The sequence below is a fragment of the Morone saxatilis genome, unplaced genomic scaffold, assembly GCF_004916995.1.
Source record: "Morone saxatilis isolate NCDOM2014 unplaced genomic scaffold, NCSU_SB_2.0 Contig10, whole genome shotgun sequence".
Taxonomy (NCBI): Eukaryota; Metazoa; Chordata; class Actinopteri; family Moronidae; genus Morone; species Morone saxatilis.
Window position 1 is genome coordinate 11237710 of NW_023339652.1, and position 18035 is coordinate 11255744.

The following is an 18035-nucleotide window of genomic DNA, read 5'->3' on the forward strand; positions in this document are numbered from 1 at the left end:
CACACACACACACACATGCAGAGGTAGAGGTAGAGGCGGACCTACCAGGAAGGAATATGCATGAATGTCAACTGAAACAGAACTGTATAAACAAGAATTCTAAAACAGTGAAGAACATGAAAATATAACACAGAGGTCAAACAGGGCAGTATGGAGATTCTCATTTGCACACTGCTACGCCGAGAGTCGCAGGTAAGGCAGGGAGTGGAATGAACAACCCCACAAGCTCTGTGTTTCTAAAGCTCAGTCCTTTTTAATATTAATGCCCCTGAGACAGAGAGAAAGAGGGAGAAGAGAGAGTAAAGGTGTTTGCCTAGGCTTATTAGAATGCCCATCATAGAGAGCATACAGTTATTCAAATGTCACATCATGTCAGCCAAATAAACACCACGATCCAAATCTTGTATTTATCCCCTAATAGCCGTTATTACACAATGCTTCGAGTTTGTGAGTTAACACTGAATGGAATATGAGAGTGGAGGAGGAAGCTTTATTTTTAGTTAGGAGTCCCGAACAGCAACGGGCAGAATGCACAGTGACAGTTAGCTCTGAAATGCTAATCCCACTAACGCGGCCAGTGTTTTGTTTATCTTTTTGTGCCTCGTATTAGAAAAACATGTATATTTTCTGCTCGGCTGGCCATGTACCTGCATGATTGAAATGCTAATTTGCAAATGTGCAATGACCTAGCCAGACTCCTCTTACCACCGCCACCGCCCCCTCCTCTCGCTGCCAAAACAGCCTGAGGTATCATCTCTCCTCCTAACAAACAGCAGCGTGTGGAACAGCCCCTGCCTTTCAATCCAAAGGGATATATTTTCTCATTAGAAATTATACATCTTCCCTGTCCATATTTATAGACGCAAAACCAGGGGAATTATACTGCAGAGAGAGTGAGAGGGACAGAGAGAGAGAGAGGAAAATAGTACAATGAATGTTATTACAAAGGGCTGTGATTGAAATTTTCCTTGGGCGTATCAAAGCCTCGTTTACCGTTTGACCTTCCAAACTACGGGACAAGGACTTTCTTTATTGTCTAGAAGGACGCGTCGGAAGGAACAGATATGCAACTCGAGGATCATCATTCAAGTGTCCCAGCACAACAAAACCCACTACCTGTGATTAGTATCAATATAATGCAGATATCAGCAGTGTGAAATGAGAGCAAATTGCCGATGTCAACTGGCAACCGAGAACTAGCCTTTGATTAGAAAATTAGACTCCTGTTAGTGCAAAGATGTGGGCGCCATGCAAACTCCGTGGTCCTGTCTCCAGCGTTTGCACAGAATGGATGGCGAACTGACATGGGCGGAGAGAAATGTCACTTGTTCCAACAGACTCGAGTAAAAATGTGACTCTGGACATCACACAGCAATCCTGGCCCTGTCAGTTCATACGCACACAATGTTTTGTATTTATCCAAGATAAAGTGACGATGATGGCGGCGGCAGCACGGACGGTTATGACCGCTGAGGATAGCTAAATTACCTGCTCTGATATTGGATCCTCATCAGCGAAAGTGACATGCTCTGTATGTGTGTGTGTGTGTGTGCGTGGGACTGTGTTGGTAACCTGCAACAGAACTCTATTAGCTGTCTTCACCTGTCAAGGCTGATCATAGCGTGTAGCATCTCATTTAAGCAGGAAGCGTCACATTTTTGTGTTTTTCTATCCCATTCCAGGACAGTCTTATATTGTTCAGCTCGTTTTCAGTGGTGACACACTTATTTTCCACCCAGTTTTAATTCTCTGTGACAGTCATTCAAATTTGGCTCCTCCAACCTGCTGAAGGGGAAGTGACATGGGAAGACAGCGCTTAATATTATTTCCAACCCCCCCTTACCACCACCGCCACCGCCGCCTCCACCCAACAAAGAGCGAAGCAGGGCGTCGGGGATTTACTAATTTCAAATTTTGCTGCTGATTGAGTGGAAAAAATAACCCCCTCGGACCTTGTTCTGCTTAATTACATTTTACAGTAGCAAAGGCAACTTGAAAGACAAGAGCTTCATTTGACGACACGAACCTCTCAGCGTACCCAGTGCGTGAGGCTGGTTAAGGTGTGTGTGCGCGTGTGCTGGGAAGGGGAACTGGTGGTGGGGGAGAAGGGGGTCATCAATTATCCTTTGATTTCAAAACGGAACATTTTCCCAGATTAATATGTCTGACTGCTATCTAAATCATTGAAACTCCCAATGAGATGCCATTTTCTCTTACATGAATCATGTTGAGGGGAAGTCATTCACACTCCCCCCCCCCCCGCTCTGACACAAGCTCCATCCACAGAAGTCTCTGGTCTCTCCACTGTTGTGTGGAATTTGGCATGGTGCTAATTTGAGTGCTTCTAATGTAGCAGAACGCAAGACATCAAGGAGTGTTCAAGGCCTTCCAACCTGGCTGCTGTGGGAGACACTAAATGATGCCTTATTCTCTTCCTCTCCTCATTTCTGAGATGAATTTGTACGAGCCTGTTTCTGCATTAAGCTTTGTCAAATGCCTTTTATTCTCCCTCATCAGTTTCTTGCCACCCGAGAGGGGAGAAAGAGTGTAGTAAAAAGACAGCCGAATGCGCGAGTGCAGTATCTTTAAAAAGCTGCACATCTTGCACGGATTTAGGCTTTACACGGCTAGCTACCACAATTTCTAGAAAGATCAATTATGACGTGACTCAGAGCAGGCCTGAGGGAGCTGCCAGGCTCCATACTCCAAAAACGTGCTCCACCCTCTCCTCACTGACGACTCAAAACAAAACCGGAGCAACAGAGCAGGAGTGAACAGGAGGGAATGGGGGGGGGAGAAGGAGGGGAACGGGGGTATTTTCAGTTTCAGTTACATCGATGACTCAAATATTCCAACAGCTTCAAAATCTCCCCGCTGAAGTAGAAGTTCCACAGGAAACTCACTTGTTTGAATATTCAACTGCAGGCGGGCAGATATGCACATGCGCACATTCGTACATTCGTACTTGTGCACATATACACAACAGGCACACACGCATGCAAAACGGCACACACTGAGTCAACCACACACACCAAATAAATACAGTGGCAGATCCACTAACGCAGCCAGAGATGAGGATCTGGCAGCAGCGCTACCACTCCCTAAAAGCCAAAATACAGCTGAGGTCAGTCTCCGGGTCAGAGATGGGATAGGCAGTCTATCAAAATACCCCCACACCGAGTTCCTTTATTTGCTCAGTATCAATCTCAGCATTAACCCTCCGCTAATGGGACAGCTGTGGGTCAGCGCCTCGCATCTTCGGGATGCCAATCAAGGCCTTAAGCTGAGAGATCAGCCTTTGGGACAGAGGTGCTCGTCTGCCTCTGAGTGGCTTTTTAAACACGGAGACGCCCGTATCGATTTTAGCTCTAGCCTGAAAGAGAGAGGGGGGTGAGGGGGGTGTATGGCACTAGCCGGGGCCTGTGTCGGCTGTGGCTGTCTGCGAGTCTGGACGGGAGCCATCCCCTGGTCCCTGGTCACCCTCCACTGATCAGGGGGCCTGACAGAATGACCTAGCAGAGAGGCACTGAACCTGCAAACACGAAGGGGGCAAGAAGCTGGAAGCTCGAGGGGGTCGGGGCTGGCGGGGGCAACATCAGCAGAGATCTCAGTAATAGAAAAGGGTTTTAACCTTAATGTTGGAGCCAAAACCCTGTTAGAGGCCAAGTAATCCCCCCTGCGCTGCTCTCATTTGAACTGGCTGATTTTTCTCTCTCTCTCCCTCTCTGCGAGTGGCTTGTGAAAGGCACCGGTTAGGCAGGCGGTAAACATGAGCCGAGCAGTCCACCTACCTTCCCCGTGCTAAGCAGACAGGCAAAATAAGGTAGAAAAAATAAAGGAGGCTAGGTTTAGTTCATCTGTCTATGCATTGTGTATATTATATAAAATGCATTATACAATAACGAAGATAACCACCATTTTACACTTTGAGGTACTTCTACTTAACTTGGGTATTCCCATTTTATGCCAATTTATACATCTGCCCCACTGAATTTAAAACTTCCATTTCACTACGTTTATTTGAGAGCTTCGTTACTACTTACTCTGCATTAAAAACATATACAACTTGATGGACTGTTATAGATTTAACTAACCAACAATGTAGTTAAAGTCTAAATGACTGCATCCATGTAAATAAACACTTGTGTACTTCTATATCGCTAAAATTGTGGATGCAGAACGTTCTTTTACGGACTTTTCTTGAGTAGTTTTATACTGTGGAATTGGTACTTTGATTGCAGATATGTGCTGCACAAGAACCATTTACACGCGAAGGTCAATTGGTGTTAAAACGACTTGGAAAGATTACTCTTAATATCCAAATCCTCTGCGATAAAGAAAAGAAAATGCACCCTTCCTCCACAATCAAACTCCATATATGTTGCCTTGTATCTAACATAACCACTTAAAAGACTGCAGTCCATGAATTGAGGTATGCATATCTAATCATTTGGCTCAAGTATTTTGAATATCTTAAAAAAAATTAACAGTGAATAGGCTCGGGCACTTTGGGTAAAATATGCTAATTAACACACTTGAAATTTCCCATATGAAATCTATCTGCACCAAGACAATGAGAAAATAATTACAACAGAGGTAGAATTACAATGGCCATTTTAATCAACCCCTACACTAGCATTTCACCCTATTTATACAGTTTTTGATTCTATGACCCACTGGTAAGTAATCACTTGAAAATTACGGTTCAGTTTATAATAGGTCTATGCTTTAGACACATTATTTCTGCAGAGACAGGGCTCTGAGGATTAAAATAAAGATATGAATCTTGCATAACAACAATCACCATGCACTTCCTATAGCTGAAAAAAAAAAACATTCTGGGAAGAGAAACTGGCACGAGGTTAAAAAGTCTCTAAGTACTTAAGCAACTTTGGAATATACATGAGGCAAAGTGTGACAGTCTGAGAATGTTGATTCCACACTTGGGCAGCAAAAAAAATTCAGCACAGATGATGAAAATGATGATGAGGAGCCACTTGCCCTTTGTTTCATCTTAGTGTAACTCCGCCGACTGTCTAGTATCATAACGCTTTATAGGTTTGTATATAAATCTTAATTGTTGCACTGTCAAGACTTCTTTTCTTGCAAGAGAGGTACAAGTATGAGATACTCTCCATTTACACAATCCCTTTTACTGCATTTATTAGGGGTCACAAATTCACTTTCAAAAGGTCAATTCTGCGCACAGGTAATAACCTTGAAGGTGTGCCACTAAAAAGCCCAATCAGGGATTCACACAAAGGCCAGACTAATGTCTTCCTTTAAAAAAAAAGAGTCACATTATTTGACCTTCCTTTCTCACTACAGAATTTCACTGAGATAAAAAACAGACCTGATCTTCGGAAGCTAGTAAGGTCATCTTTACCCACTACAGAAGCATTAAAAAAAAATTTGACAATCTGGTGAATAATGTGACGATTAAACTCCTAAAACTGGTGCTGGGTGGTTGCAATTTATTCTGAGGCAAGGGCTGGAGAGCCGAGGCCCTGTTTGCAGGAGATATCAACTGCTTGAAAACCCAGAACGGTCTCTTGAGGAATGTCTGTCTCGCCCCAAGATTCTCCCTCCTCCCCCAGGATGGCGGAGCCACAGAGGAACCGTTCGCTGACAACGGCCTTACACGAAGGGCAGAATTGTACTTTTTTTTGTCTAACAAGCCGCAATGGTTGGCAATCCCAGGAACCACCGCAATTAAACTTTTTTTCCACACAATGTGAATTTATGAAACTTCAGTTCATAATTTCAGCTTTTTAGGTCACACTTGATGATTAAATGTGTGGCGAGGTTCAGTTACTCAGTGTTCTCCTGAAAGCACATACTGAGCCCCATGAAGAACAGTTTAAATCAATATGGAACCGCTGCCATGTTTACTTTCCTGTTTTAGGGGGGACCCACTGGTTAAAAAGACAACTTGTCAAAACAATGTTATCATAACTGAAATAGGATCTGAGCTGTTATTACAACAATACAATGGGCTTCCTCTTGTTGTGAAAAGTCACCATCCACACACTGTACACAAGCTTTAAATCAGACATCAGGAGGGGAGATAGGGAGGGGGGGGACAGCAAGGGCCAGGATGTAGGCAGGCAGATGATTTCTTATTGATTTCCTGTTTCTGCAGTGAAGGGGGCTCTCAATTACCCGTGTCTGCGAGCAATCTGATTGGTCACCTCAACAAACAAAACCGCGGTGAGACTATGACACAAATAGGTTAACTTGAGCTCCCCCTGAATGTAAGAATTTCTAACTTTGATTTAACCACATGTAAGGTTTTGCCTTTATTTCACATGACTATTTTATGTTCTAACTCTAAAAAGAAACAGCACATCTTCTTCCCTCTAAAATTCCCTTAGCAGACAGTGTGTGTGTGAGTGTGAGAGAGAGAGAACGTGTGGATGTTTGGGGACGGGGGGGGGGTGACATCAATTACAACGCAAAACTGTTGTCACAGAGGCTTATCTGCTGAGATGAAAGAAAAGCATGCCTCCCTCCAGAAGTGCAATACTCCACACACCTGCCAAGCTCGAAAGACCTCTTGACAGAAAATCTTTTTTTTTTTTTTTTGCAACTGAATCTCTTTTCCTCGCTGATTCAGTAAACAAGCCACTGGCAAGTCATTAAGCTTAATGCCAAAAAAAGGCAGGAAAAGGCGCCCTGGAAAAGTTAACAACCTAGAAACAAAAGAACTGTTGTGTCAAATGCAAACACAATTCTTATTATAGCTACGCACTTACATGGATGGAAGCAATCAGCTGCTATTAGCCTTTGCTGACACATCTCACTCTTCTTAAGAACAATAAAAGACACGCACACAAAGCTTTTAGCCGGTTTCCTTTCGCGACCTGCAATCCATAGCTCAGTATCAAGTCATTTTATTGAGCAAGAGTGCATCTAGACTCAATTAGACCTGCTAATAACTCAAGCAGTCCAATGCCAAATAATTGTTTTGTAAAATCTCCCTGAGTCAGGACATTTGCATAAAACAATGTGATTATTTCTGAGTTGAGACACAGGTTTCATAAGCTTCCCAAACTATAAAATCAGATTATAAAATGTACAAAAAAGCCAAATAATGTTTTAAAAACTAAAATGTATGTTATTGATACGGTAGATTATTGGTAGGAACAATATACCACTGCAGTGTTGTCTTAACACTGAATGACACTGAGACACTATTCAGCAGAAATTGCCTCGAGCTAGTTGGCACAAGTCTTCTCCAATAGGTAAATGTTTGGTACGGGGTAAAAACATTGTGGCTAAATTGCAATCAGTGCGTTAAAACAGTCGATGCCAGAACCACAAACAGGATTTCCCCACTTCCAAAACAGAGGGCTGAGGGTTGGAAGGAGAAGCAAAAATGGAGAAACGAGCCAAGTCTCGGTCATTACGGCAGAATGAGAGAGCGCGCATGTTACCACTCACTCGCCAAGAGACCTCAGTGCTATCTTGATATTATTTTAATTGGAAACACTGAAGCTAATATTTTAGTTGGCCAACTGACCCTGCCTCATGCATGTACACTGTGCGACTGTCATAACAACAACTATTTTTGACAGCTGGAGCGTGTTCATAAAAAAAAGGATGAAATTATAACAATTTAAATGTTAAATAAAACATTCCTAAACAGCAGTTAATCTCAACCATCTGACTGAGCAGGCAAAATATGTTAATCGTTTTCACTCTCTCCAATTAAACGGCTCATTGTTGTTTATCATTAAAAATAACACCAAGATATCCCGCTGTCCGCCCACAGCATTCCCAGGTCGTTAAAACTTACTTCGTACAGGCTCGCAATAATTAGGCTTCTCCTCGGTCACGTGACTTTGTCCGTCAGTGGCTGGTCTCCTGGGAGATGGTGTTCTTCCTGATGATTCACTGTCACAAGCATCTAGGGTCACAAACATTTAGAGTTAAACACGGCTGGAGAAGGAAAACCTGTTGCGCACAAAGATAAGCAGCAAAATATTATGCTCCGTAGTGACGAACAGAGAGGGCTTCGGCTGTTTACTTTAATGTTATCCTATTACGAGCGCAACTGTTCTAAATTAACGTGCATTACGGCCATTCCTCCGAAAACAGATGTAAACTTTTACTGCAGGGTCAGCCACAGTGGACAAAATATCAGGGACAGCTGGACGAGCCAGAGGTGCAGAGGCCATTCAGCCTATTTTTGCCAGAAAAAGCACAGGCCGCTGGCAAATGGTTGCACAACATGGTGAGGCGGTTCAGGTGAAGGCCTTGCCAGAGCTCTGGATCTCATTTTCTCTTCTTCTGTTCCCGGGTGTGCTCTACCTGCCAAGCTTCTTTTTACTGCCATAAAGGCTGCATTCATCTAAATTGGAAAAAGTATGTGGGCAAAACCTCTAGGCCTGATAGCTGCGCAAAAACACGAGACACAGTCCCACTCATCTCTCTCTGAGCTGTGTCTTCTGGCTTCTTGACTTCAAGACTTGCTGACGCTTTGCTCATTGCACACTGCTGCTTTGTTCAGTAAATAAACCTTCCACAATGACTTTATTCACTGGTTTGGTGCCAGATGCCTGCTCACAGCAGTTTTCTACTCGCAGCCTGCACGTTTCACAGCAACACACTGCATCCTGAGCCACTGTTGGGATTCTAAAGAAAAATGACGAGGAATGATTCAGCAAAACCTCGCAGTCACATTCACCAAAGCTTGATGCGTTTGTTCCAATGCTACAACACTCTGTTTGTAAGCAGTGATGGATGAGGGGAGTGGGACGGATGGGCGCAGGCCAGCAGCCCTAGATAGATGTGGCACATATCTCAGCTTCTAGCTGATGCATGGTAGAGGCAGTTGCGTTAGCAGCAGTACTGTGTGATGCATCGCAGTATTTAGTGATCACAGTTAGAAATAAATTGGTCTATTCTCAGTACATCCACAGTCCCCTGAGAGGGGAAATCCAGTCTTAACTGCAAACGCCTTTGAAGGTCCAGCGAAAATCCATTCGCAATCCAGCAGCTCCAGTGATTGCTTACTTTGTCCTACTTTGCTATTTTTTGACAGTGCCATAATGATGCTTGGTATAAATAGGATGGTTAACGGTTCATTGCTTGTTTGAAGAAAAATGAAAAGGGGGTGTGGGGGTAAGCTTATTTTACATGTGATAATCTTAGGGGCAACTAGAAAGTTAATTAAAAACTATAATTGGCTGTGGTTGCTGTTAATAGTCACCAGGGCGTTTCTTCAGACTTTATTGAGGGAAAAAAAAGCAAAAACATTATCAAGGCTTAACACTGGAGCACAGATACTGATGTATACTAAAAGTCACATGAATATAATTTAAAAAGACAAGGCTGACTTTGTCCCGAGCAAGCCGATAAACGCCGATATGCAATCACTGACTCATTTTCTTTATGTGTTTTTTTCCCTTGTTTTCTCCCATGTGTGACTGTACAAGCAACATGATTCTCCACACAATATGTCACTGATATTTATAGCTCAGTTTCATTGCTAGTGCACTGGGAGCATGGAGAGAAAGAAAAAAAACACATCCATAGACATTCACAAGTGAGAACTTTATGTATACAAGAGCCATGTATTCTCAGGGATTCCTAAATGTTTAAAAGGTCAAAGAGCGCTTAAACAGGCACAGCATTTGTAAAATGATGTTGTTAGATGTGAACTAGCACGGGGACTGTAAAATGTTACACTTTGGGAGGTATGTGTGTCATACTGTATCACTCCTGCCCCCCTAGTGAGCACCCAGAGCCCACCTAGCTCACCCTAATTACAACTCTCCCACGCTATTGATTTCCTGTGCACCCACTTACCTTGCGAGGTTGGCAGCAGGGGAAGTGTCTCTCGCTGAGGGCCCTTCCCTGGCCCTGCCGGCCCATCCGGAGGAGGAAAGACGGTCTCCTTGGACATGAGACAGTTGTCTTTGTGGAGCCCACACAGAGCAGAAGAAGTTCCTCCCTTTCCTCAGCCCTCAGCGCTGTGAAAACCAATGTCTCACCATCAGCACAGGCTTGAAGACACAACCGTGTAGGTCATTACTCAACAACTTCAGAGAGTCGTCTGCTTATTCACACGCCGAGAAAGTGACGTCGAGCTGCAGTAAAAACTTAGTGGAAATTTCCCCCCTTCTCTTCGGTTTTTTTTTTTTTTTTACATAAACCTGCTGAAAGACTCCATATGTAGCCCCTTTGTTTACACACTCCCTTTTCTATATCCAAAAAAAAAAAAGCGACGGACTAAGAAGTGGTGTTTCTAGCTAAAGCGGACATATTGTTTGTAAAGCATAACTTACCTTTCAAACATGACAACTCCCTCGCTTCAAATCTGACTTATTCCCATCCTTCCTTCCTGCAACTCTCCTCCCCGAGACGTTGGGGAGGAACAAGTCACCGGGTGAAAGAGTGAACTTAGCGTCCAACAAAACTTTTTTTCGGTAACTTTTAAGTTGCCAGTGTGTCCCAGTCTCACTTTGTCCAGATGTGGTTGACTGTATTTAAAAAAAACACTATCAATAATAGTCCTCGACGCCTTCGCCGTTCAGTGGCGGTAGTTTGCTGCGGATAGTTGCGTCTAAAACATTTTCATCATATCCGGATTCCTGTAGTACAGCCAGTGAAGCCGCTCTTCTCTCCCTTTGCTTCCCTTGGCGGCAGAGAAGTGAACAAAGCCCTCCCTGAACATGTGTGCCACAAATAAAGTTAGGAAAAACTGAAAAACTAAACAAAATGTGTCGGAGCTTCTTTTTTTAACTTGTGTTCTACATTAAATTAAGTACGAAAGAAAAAGTATACTGATATGTCTGTCAAAATATTATATTCAGTGGAGCCTACTTTGGGACTAAAACGTGAAAAAAAAAAAGTTTTCAACATCTTTCCATCTTTCTTTCCTCAGATTAATTAACTTAGTTGCTCAGTTGTCATGGAGATGGTTTAATTGTTATCACGTGACATAAGTATTACATTTCGGTCACGTGTAACTTTATTCACTGAGGAGATGTGAAGTGATGTTAAACTAAGGTGGTTCTTGTGTTGAGAACTATTATTTATTTATTTTCTTAATTGTGAAAGTCAAAGAATACATCTTTCTGTGTTTGAGAAAAAATGATTTTTCATGATTTTTTTTGAAGATTTGTTTTTATTCAGTAGCATAAAAGGCTTTTGAGCACTTCTGATTCATAAAACGAGTCAGTAACATCAAATAGTGTTCACTGGTGACCATTGAAAATCTCATTCAGTAAAAACTATTTATTTAGGCTTTTATTGCCTAAAATAATTACCCGTGATTCAAAAGTTTGCAATATGATTTAATAACCCTAATGTTAGGGTCCTGGTGACCCTAGGTCCTCTTTAACAGTTAAAAAACATACGTAACATTGTTTTATCAGCTTGATATTTTATTACTTTTCCTAATTTTATTAAAAATGGCTTATAAACATCATGAACTGAACTGATGACATGTTAGTTTCACAAGCTCGCTACAAAGAATATCACAAGACTTCTGTTTCTCAGATACCCCAGCTTTAAAACATTGTTAAAGGACCAGTGTGTAGGATTTAGTGGCATCTAGTGGTGAAGTTGCATATTTCAAACATTTGAATACAGCTCAGCCTTCCAAATGTGTGCCATATCTGCAAAAAACATGACAGGCCCTATCTAGATCCAGCGTGTGCTTACCCATTCTGGGTACGGTAGAAGTGTTGGAGTTCATAAAAAGATCTTAGTTAACGGTAACATTTTATTATACACTCATGAAAACATACCTATGAATATTATATTCTATTTCTGCCAACAGATTTTCATATGCTCTATAGCTGTGATTGTGTTGATATTACTTTTTAAGCAGCACTTACCCAAATACAGTAAGTCTTTATTAGAATTTCTGTTAGAGGTTAGTTTATTAACAGTTTTTAAGACAGAACAGAAGTTTAAGGTAGGTATGAGGTACGGGTGTTAAACCTCTCTGGGGTCTAATTGACCCCAAACATAAGTATGGCTACTGTTCTTTTCTTTGTCTAAGAATGTCTTTTTGGCAAACATAGGAACCCATATTTGTTTAATATAGCCCATTTAAAACATAAAACATGTATTTGTAACATGTATGTTGTTTGGTGCAATAACAATGCTTTATGATCAGTGCCATATTTTGTCACCTTCATCAAATGGCAAGACCAGTTTCTGGCAATAGAAAAGGTTACAACTTCAGTCCTTTTCTACACACTGTGAGGTTGGTGGGTGGGATCCCAAACAATAAAGAGGTAAGAACTCTAATTTTACTCACTATAGAACTGTGCTTCGTTGAAACCTCCAGTATCTGAAGCGTTGTTGGTTGGAACCTCGTCAACCCTGTTCATTTCAATGAATGAACAAAACTGCTGGAAAGTTAGCCAACATGAGTTAAAAGTTTGAACAGCCATAGACATATGCCAGAATTATAATCTAAACAACCTCTTTAGCACCAACATCATCTTTTACTTTTCTCCTTTTCAATTCATATATAATTCACTTTAAATAAATGGCAAAGCAGCCCCATGCTATGTCCTCTGTGTAGTCAGTAGGGTATTGTTTAGTGCAGTGTCTTGCTGATTGCCATCATAGCCATTGAACCCTATTGGTAACAGTATAAGTGAGATTTAAGCCTTGGTAACATGAGAGTGTGGAGGTGATTGATGTGAAATATGCCCTCCCTCATTGACTGGCTGAACTCCATTTTCTGCTCCTAATGCAGAAATCACTCCGGGTCCCCAGCATAATGATTTACGATGAATCTGTGTCAATGTTGAACTCGGCAAACCCCACGTAATCCATCTTGCAGATATACCTACCTACCCCGCCCCACCTTGTCTGCTCTCACCCGCCCGTCCCCCTGCGTTCGCGATGGGAAGGTAAGGAATGCGGCTCTCTCTCTCTCCGTCTATAAGTGTTGAATCCATTACAGGGCTGATGTGTAATCACAGAGGACCTCTGTGCCCCCTCAGACTGTAATTACCTGGATACAGATACTCCCTCACTCCATCCCCTAGAGCTGCTCAAAGCCAAGAACTCTGTTAACCAGCATGCAGTGCTTTCAGCCTGCCTATCTGGGTGGCAATGTGTAGATATATTTGAGAGATGGGGCCTGTAAGAAAAAAATCATGGATAAAATTGCATTTAAGTAATGGGATTTTGACCTTGCAGTGTGTAATGGCCATAGTTCATCTCGGAGATTGAATCATGCACAGAGCAAATCAAAGCCTGCACCTCGAAAAACTGACTGCGCTCCCCCAGCCCCCCCCTCGACATATGGAAATCTTTTGAGGACTGTACATGCAACATGACTGCACCGTGAAATCAACCCCCGTTGTCTGTCTTTGTCTCTCTTACATCGTGACATCGCTGTTGCTGCTGACAAACATTATCTTGTGTGTGATCATGTGCATAGTGTCACACACCCCCACCCCCACCACCCCTTTCAAAATAAGTCAAAGTGGAGCCGGCTGTGTAGACACAGTAGGTTGTCACACTGTGTCAAGTGTCAGTGTCAGTGTTGCATATGTTGCAGTCACATCTCAGAAGACACAAGGAAACGTCTCTCTGTTGACTTCATCTGTTTGTTTGGCAGCCCGCCTGATTGCTGGAGTGTGTACTGGGAAGGCAAGCGTCAGCTCAGTCGGTGCACATGCTGCCGACAAGCCTAATCCTCCTTTCGGTGGCCTAAACAAACACGCATCTCTGTTTGTGGCTTTCCCTAGTACACACACACACATCCTAAAAAACACTCCCACACTGAAGTAATCCAAGCATCGTAAGTCTTTGCTGCTTGTCTTGAATACATTTTATGAGCAGAATAACAATTTAGTTTAGGCAGTAGTTTGACATTTTGGGAAATATGCTTAAGTGAATAAGCATATTTCCCCAAAAACATCTTGCAGAGAGTTAGATGACATGACTGATGCCACTTTCACATTTGCACGGTAAATATAGTATGTAAAGGTACTGTATGTAACATGAGCTGGCATTAGCTTAGCTTAGCACAAAGAATCATGTAACATGGTTGTGCTCCATTCAAACTGACTTGTAGGTTCCCTTCTAAAGCTATATGTTGTTTATGTAATCTTAAAAAAACCTGAAGTGTAAAGCTGTTTTACAGGGGCGTTATATGCCAGACTTCTTCTTAGCTTTTGCAGGCATTCAGCACAGACTCCACGAAATAGCTGATCACGCCCAAGAAATAATCCAGCATATAAATCCCCACAGATTGTCTTTGCACTTTGGTTTACGGATTTAACAATTGAGATATAACATAATTATCATTGAGCTTTAAATGTGTTGGTAGATGGATTTAGTTACCTTTGGACAGAGCCAGGCTACCTGTTTCTCTCTGCTTCCTATCTTTATGCTAAACTAAGAAACTGTCCAGCTACATGCGGTAGTTATACATATTGTATTTACTGTAAAGACTTGGGAGTGGTATCACCCATCTCTTGGCAAGAAAGTGAAAAAGATCTCCCAAAAATATTCCTTTCACACACTGATAATGACATGAGTGCAAGAGTCTGAGCAGTTCAAGTGTTTAGTTTCTGATACACCTTTATCGTTAACTTTGAGCTTCTTGCTAACCGTGTTTTTTCTTACAGAGTAAAACTTTTCCAGAAACTGAGGTGAACGGGAGAAATGGCTGTAGGACAGAACATCTGTAATTATCCCTAATGAGCTTATTCCTCAGCAGGCTGCAATTCTAATAGAAATGCAAAAGTTGGCCCACGTTGACCTTTACGTCGACTTTAATGGCCAGGCGAAAGAGTTGAGGTGTCGCTTTGAACAGCAAGAACCAGCACCTGTACCTGATCAAATCTTCAAAGATTTTACACACAAGTCCGCACAGAATGAGTAGAACTTAATAAGTAAGGCTTTTTGAAGCTGACCGTGACACCAGCTGAACCCTGACGCCCTCACATGATTAATAGCATTATGGTAAGTACTTTTTTTTTCTCCAAGTAAAGGATTGTTTGAGGCTGTCTGATCAAAACATTCAACCTTTTATTGGTCCAACTGTCAAAGAAGGCAGACTTTGGGTTTGGCAGTTAGAATCATTCTGTCTAGATGGAGAATAGACATGAATAGGGCATGAATTGATGGACTCATTAAAGATAAATCTCTTTATGATCAGAATGAAGCCTGTTACTGCAACTGATTAGCGTTTCAATGCAAACAAACACCCTATTCCTCAAGGAACAAGGATGCTGGGAGTTGAGCAATGACTGACTTTCTGCTTATATAGCTGAACATCTGGACTCCAAGTTTGGAGTGAGAAGAGTGCACATAATCAGTTGCAAATGTTCACGCAAAAGCACCAGACTTCATAAATATGTATCCGCCGGTTAAAGAAAGAGAATAGCAGGTGATTGACGATTAATACTGACGGTAAAAACAAAAGAGTCCACTCGGCGGGTTATCACAATAACTCGGGCCAGGCGAATGCGAAACCCACATGTGAAAAAGATGCCTGCGCCACAGCTTTACAGAGCATTCAAAATGACTTCCGCCAGCTCCTGGAACAATATGAGATCAAAGTTGACATCCATCTGTGATTAATTTAACTTTATTGACAATCATCCAAAGCCACCGAGACAGAAACTGCGTTTGACCCACCATTCAGGCTCATTCTTCTGCCATATGCTGATGTTTTGATGATATGTGGAAACCAGAGAAAGGTGAAATCTGGTTTAAAACTTAAATGCAGAGACCACTTGATATGAGGAACATAAATACTTCCCCACTAATACACTCACATGCATGCCAGCACCGTATCCGAATCTTATTGGTCATCTTTTTATTTCTTCATCATTACATATGACACAAACATATCTTACGCATGACATTTTATACTGTGGGAGTGAGTTATAACATGATACTTCACATTACATACATGCCACTCAGGCTTACAGAGATGTTGACTGATCAGACTATATAGTGACAATTGATGCAGTGTTACAAGTTCGTGAGAGGGATGACTTGTAGCTGCTTATGTGATCTGAACATTCAGGCACACACTTAGTGAGAAACGGTTATGATCAGTGCGGCTGTGAATTAGGAGTAGTTGTGCTGGAATGAAGCTGTCATTATTCTTGTTTTTCATCTTATTTTGTGCACTTCTAACCCCTATTCCACCTACTGAATGAATTTCACATCTGCAAAGGTTAAAGTTTTTACTCCTGAAAGTTTTGTGTCTTCTTCGTCCTTTGCTGCCTTTGTTGTCCAACGTGGAATGATAATCAAAAATTTCAGACTGTTTGGATTTCTATGATCCTTCGCAGATTTGCGATTAGCATAAACCATAAGCCAAGCTAAAGCGACACTGGCTAAAATCACAGTGGGATCCTTATTTGTTAAGGCATGATGGCTCATAGCCTGTGTGTCCTGCTTTGAGCTTTCTCACATGGTGCCAGCTGTACCCCTGAGTCCTGTTAGCGAAACCCCCCGGGTTGAGGAAGATCAAATTTTGCCAACAGACACTCGCAGCCACCCACGTGCACATGAACCCAAATGCACAAAATCATACACAAACAAAGCACAAGTATGTTCTCATATTCATGCAATAACTCTCTCTCTCACACACACATAGATGCACGGACACACTTCCCTGCACGCTCCTCCACAGTCTACAAACACATACCTATTTCTTGATTAATTGGATGCCCTGCCTAAGCTTCCCAGATTAGGCTTTGACATAGGTTATAATTAAATAAGACAAATTCGGGAAGTGTATGAAATCTCTCATTTCCTGAACAGAAATGTGAGTTTTAATTTACCTCATGCCGAGACGAGCTGTGGTCACCTGCAGAGAGCCAATTCACTGTGCATCGCTCGGCGCATGATGTCTGGCTTGGACAGAATGCGTCGTTAAAATAAACCCCCAATGCCAATTTATGGAACAGCGGTCAAATATTTATCCAGTTGATGAGCTGGGCTGTGTGTTCCTCCCTGACAATAATTAAAGACAAACCCAAGCTAAAGGTGAGTAGCAGCCATGACATCACTTCACAATGGAGCTCAGATGGCCTCGTTTGAACAGACAGTAGTGGACAATACAAAAGTCCCCTGGTTTATTATTTTTTCCCTTACGTGAGTCATGAATGATAAGTTAAAGGGGGGCTGGATGCAGCTTTTGGTTATTTTTTCCTGTTAGCATGTGCTGATGCATGCTGGGTAAACATCCTAAATGTCAGAGTGACTGCTTATCCAAACTAATTTAACCTCCTGAACAGCTGCGGCGAGAATAAGCACAGTCAGTCTGGAAAACGGAAATAAATGAGTTTGCCTTGTTGATCTGAACCTTTCACCTCCACCAAAGCACAACACCCCCTCCCACCCCTGCTCGACATGACGCAGTGGAATATCAGCCTAATTCTCTCATCTGGAAAAAGGAGTATATTCCCTGTCTTCTACTGCACACACAATAGACTTCAAAGATGTGAGAATGAGCCTCAATGCCCTTATTCCCTTATGGTTGCCCGCTACCTCCTCAGCGGAAGCTATTGAGACGTTGGCATGAATGGGTATGAATGGGGCGCTGGGTTGTGTGCTGTGGGAAGGGCCTGTTGTGAGAGCTGGGGTTGCTCAGACAGGGATCACAGCCTGAGGTGCTGCGTGTGTCCAATGAACAGTGCTCAGCACCCTGGGATAACAATGAGAGCAGAGCAGTTCTGAAAATCAATAAACTGCTGGAGCTCTCCGTAGTCTCCCTCATAGAGAAATAACAGCATGCCAGAGTCTATCTGTGTCTCTTTCTTTTTTCCTTCAATCTTTTTTTACACTCTCTTTCTCTTCAGCTTTTGTTTTTATACAAACACACATAAAAAAGACAAATACAGTGAAGGGAGGTCAAAAAAGTGTGGGCAAGTGATACAGTGTGGTACATATAGTAAACAGGAACTCATCTGCATTTAATCCTTATGCATTGCAGATATATTCTATACATCTTTCAGCTAAATATGGCCTTATAAATGTCACATCTAATCCATGGACTCACAGCATTAACGTGAAGATTGCGAGACGTG

The 18035-nt window shown here is 42.3% G+C and overlaps 1 protein-coding gene across 1 annotated transcript in view; it reads right to left on the minus strand.

Moving 5' to 3' along the window:
* The window catches only part of mdfic (MyoD family inhibitor domain containing), a 21451-nt gene extending 10813 nt beyond the window's left edge, over positions 1 to 10638 (minus strand). The window contains exons 1-3 of the mRNA XM_035674393.1: positions 10293 to 10638; positions 9814 to 9977; positions 7799 to 7909 (exon numbers count right to left, since the gene is read on the minus strand). Coding sequence (XP_035530286.1) covers positions 7799 to 7909; positions 9814 to 9910 — 208 coding nt within the window. The 5' untranslated portion in view covers positions 9911 to 9977; positions 10293 to 10638. The remainder of the gene's footprint in view (positions 1 to 7798; positions 7910 to 9813; positions 9978 to 10292) is intronic.
* Positions 10639 to 18035: the final 7397 nt, after the last annotated feature.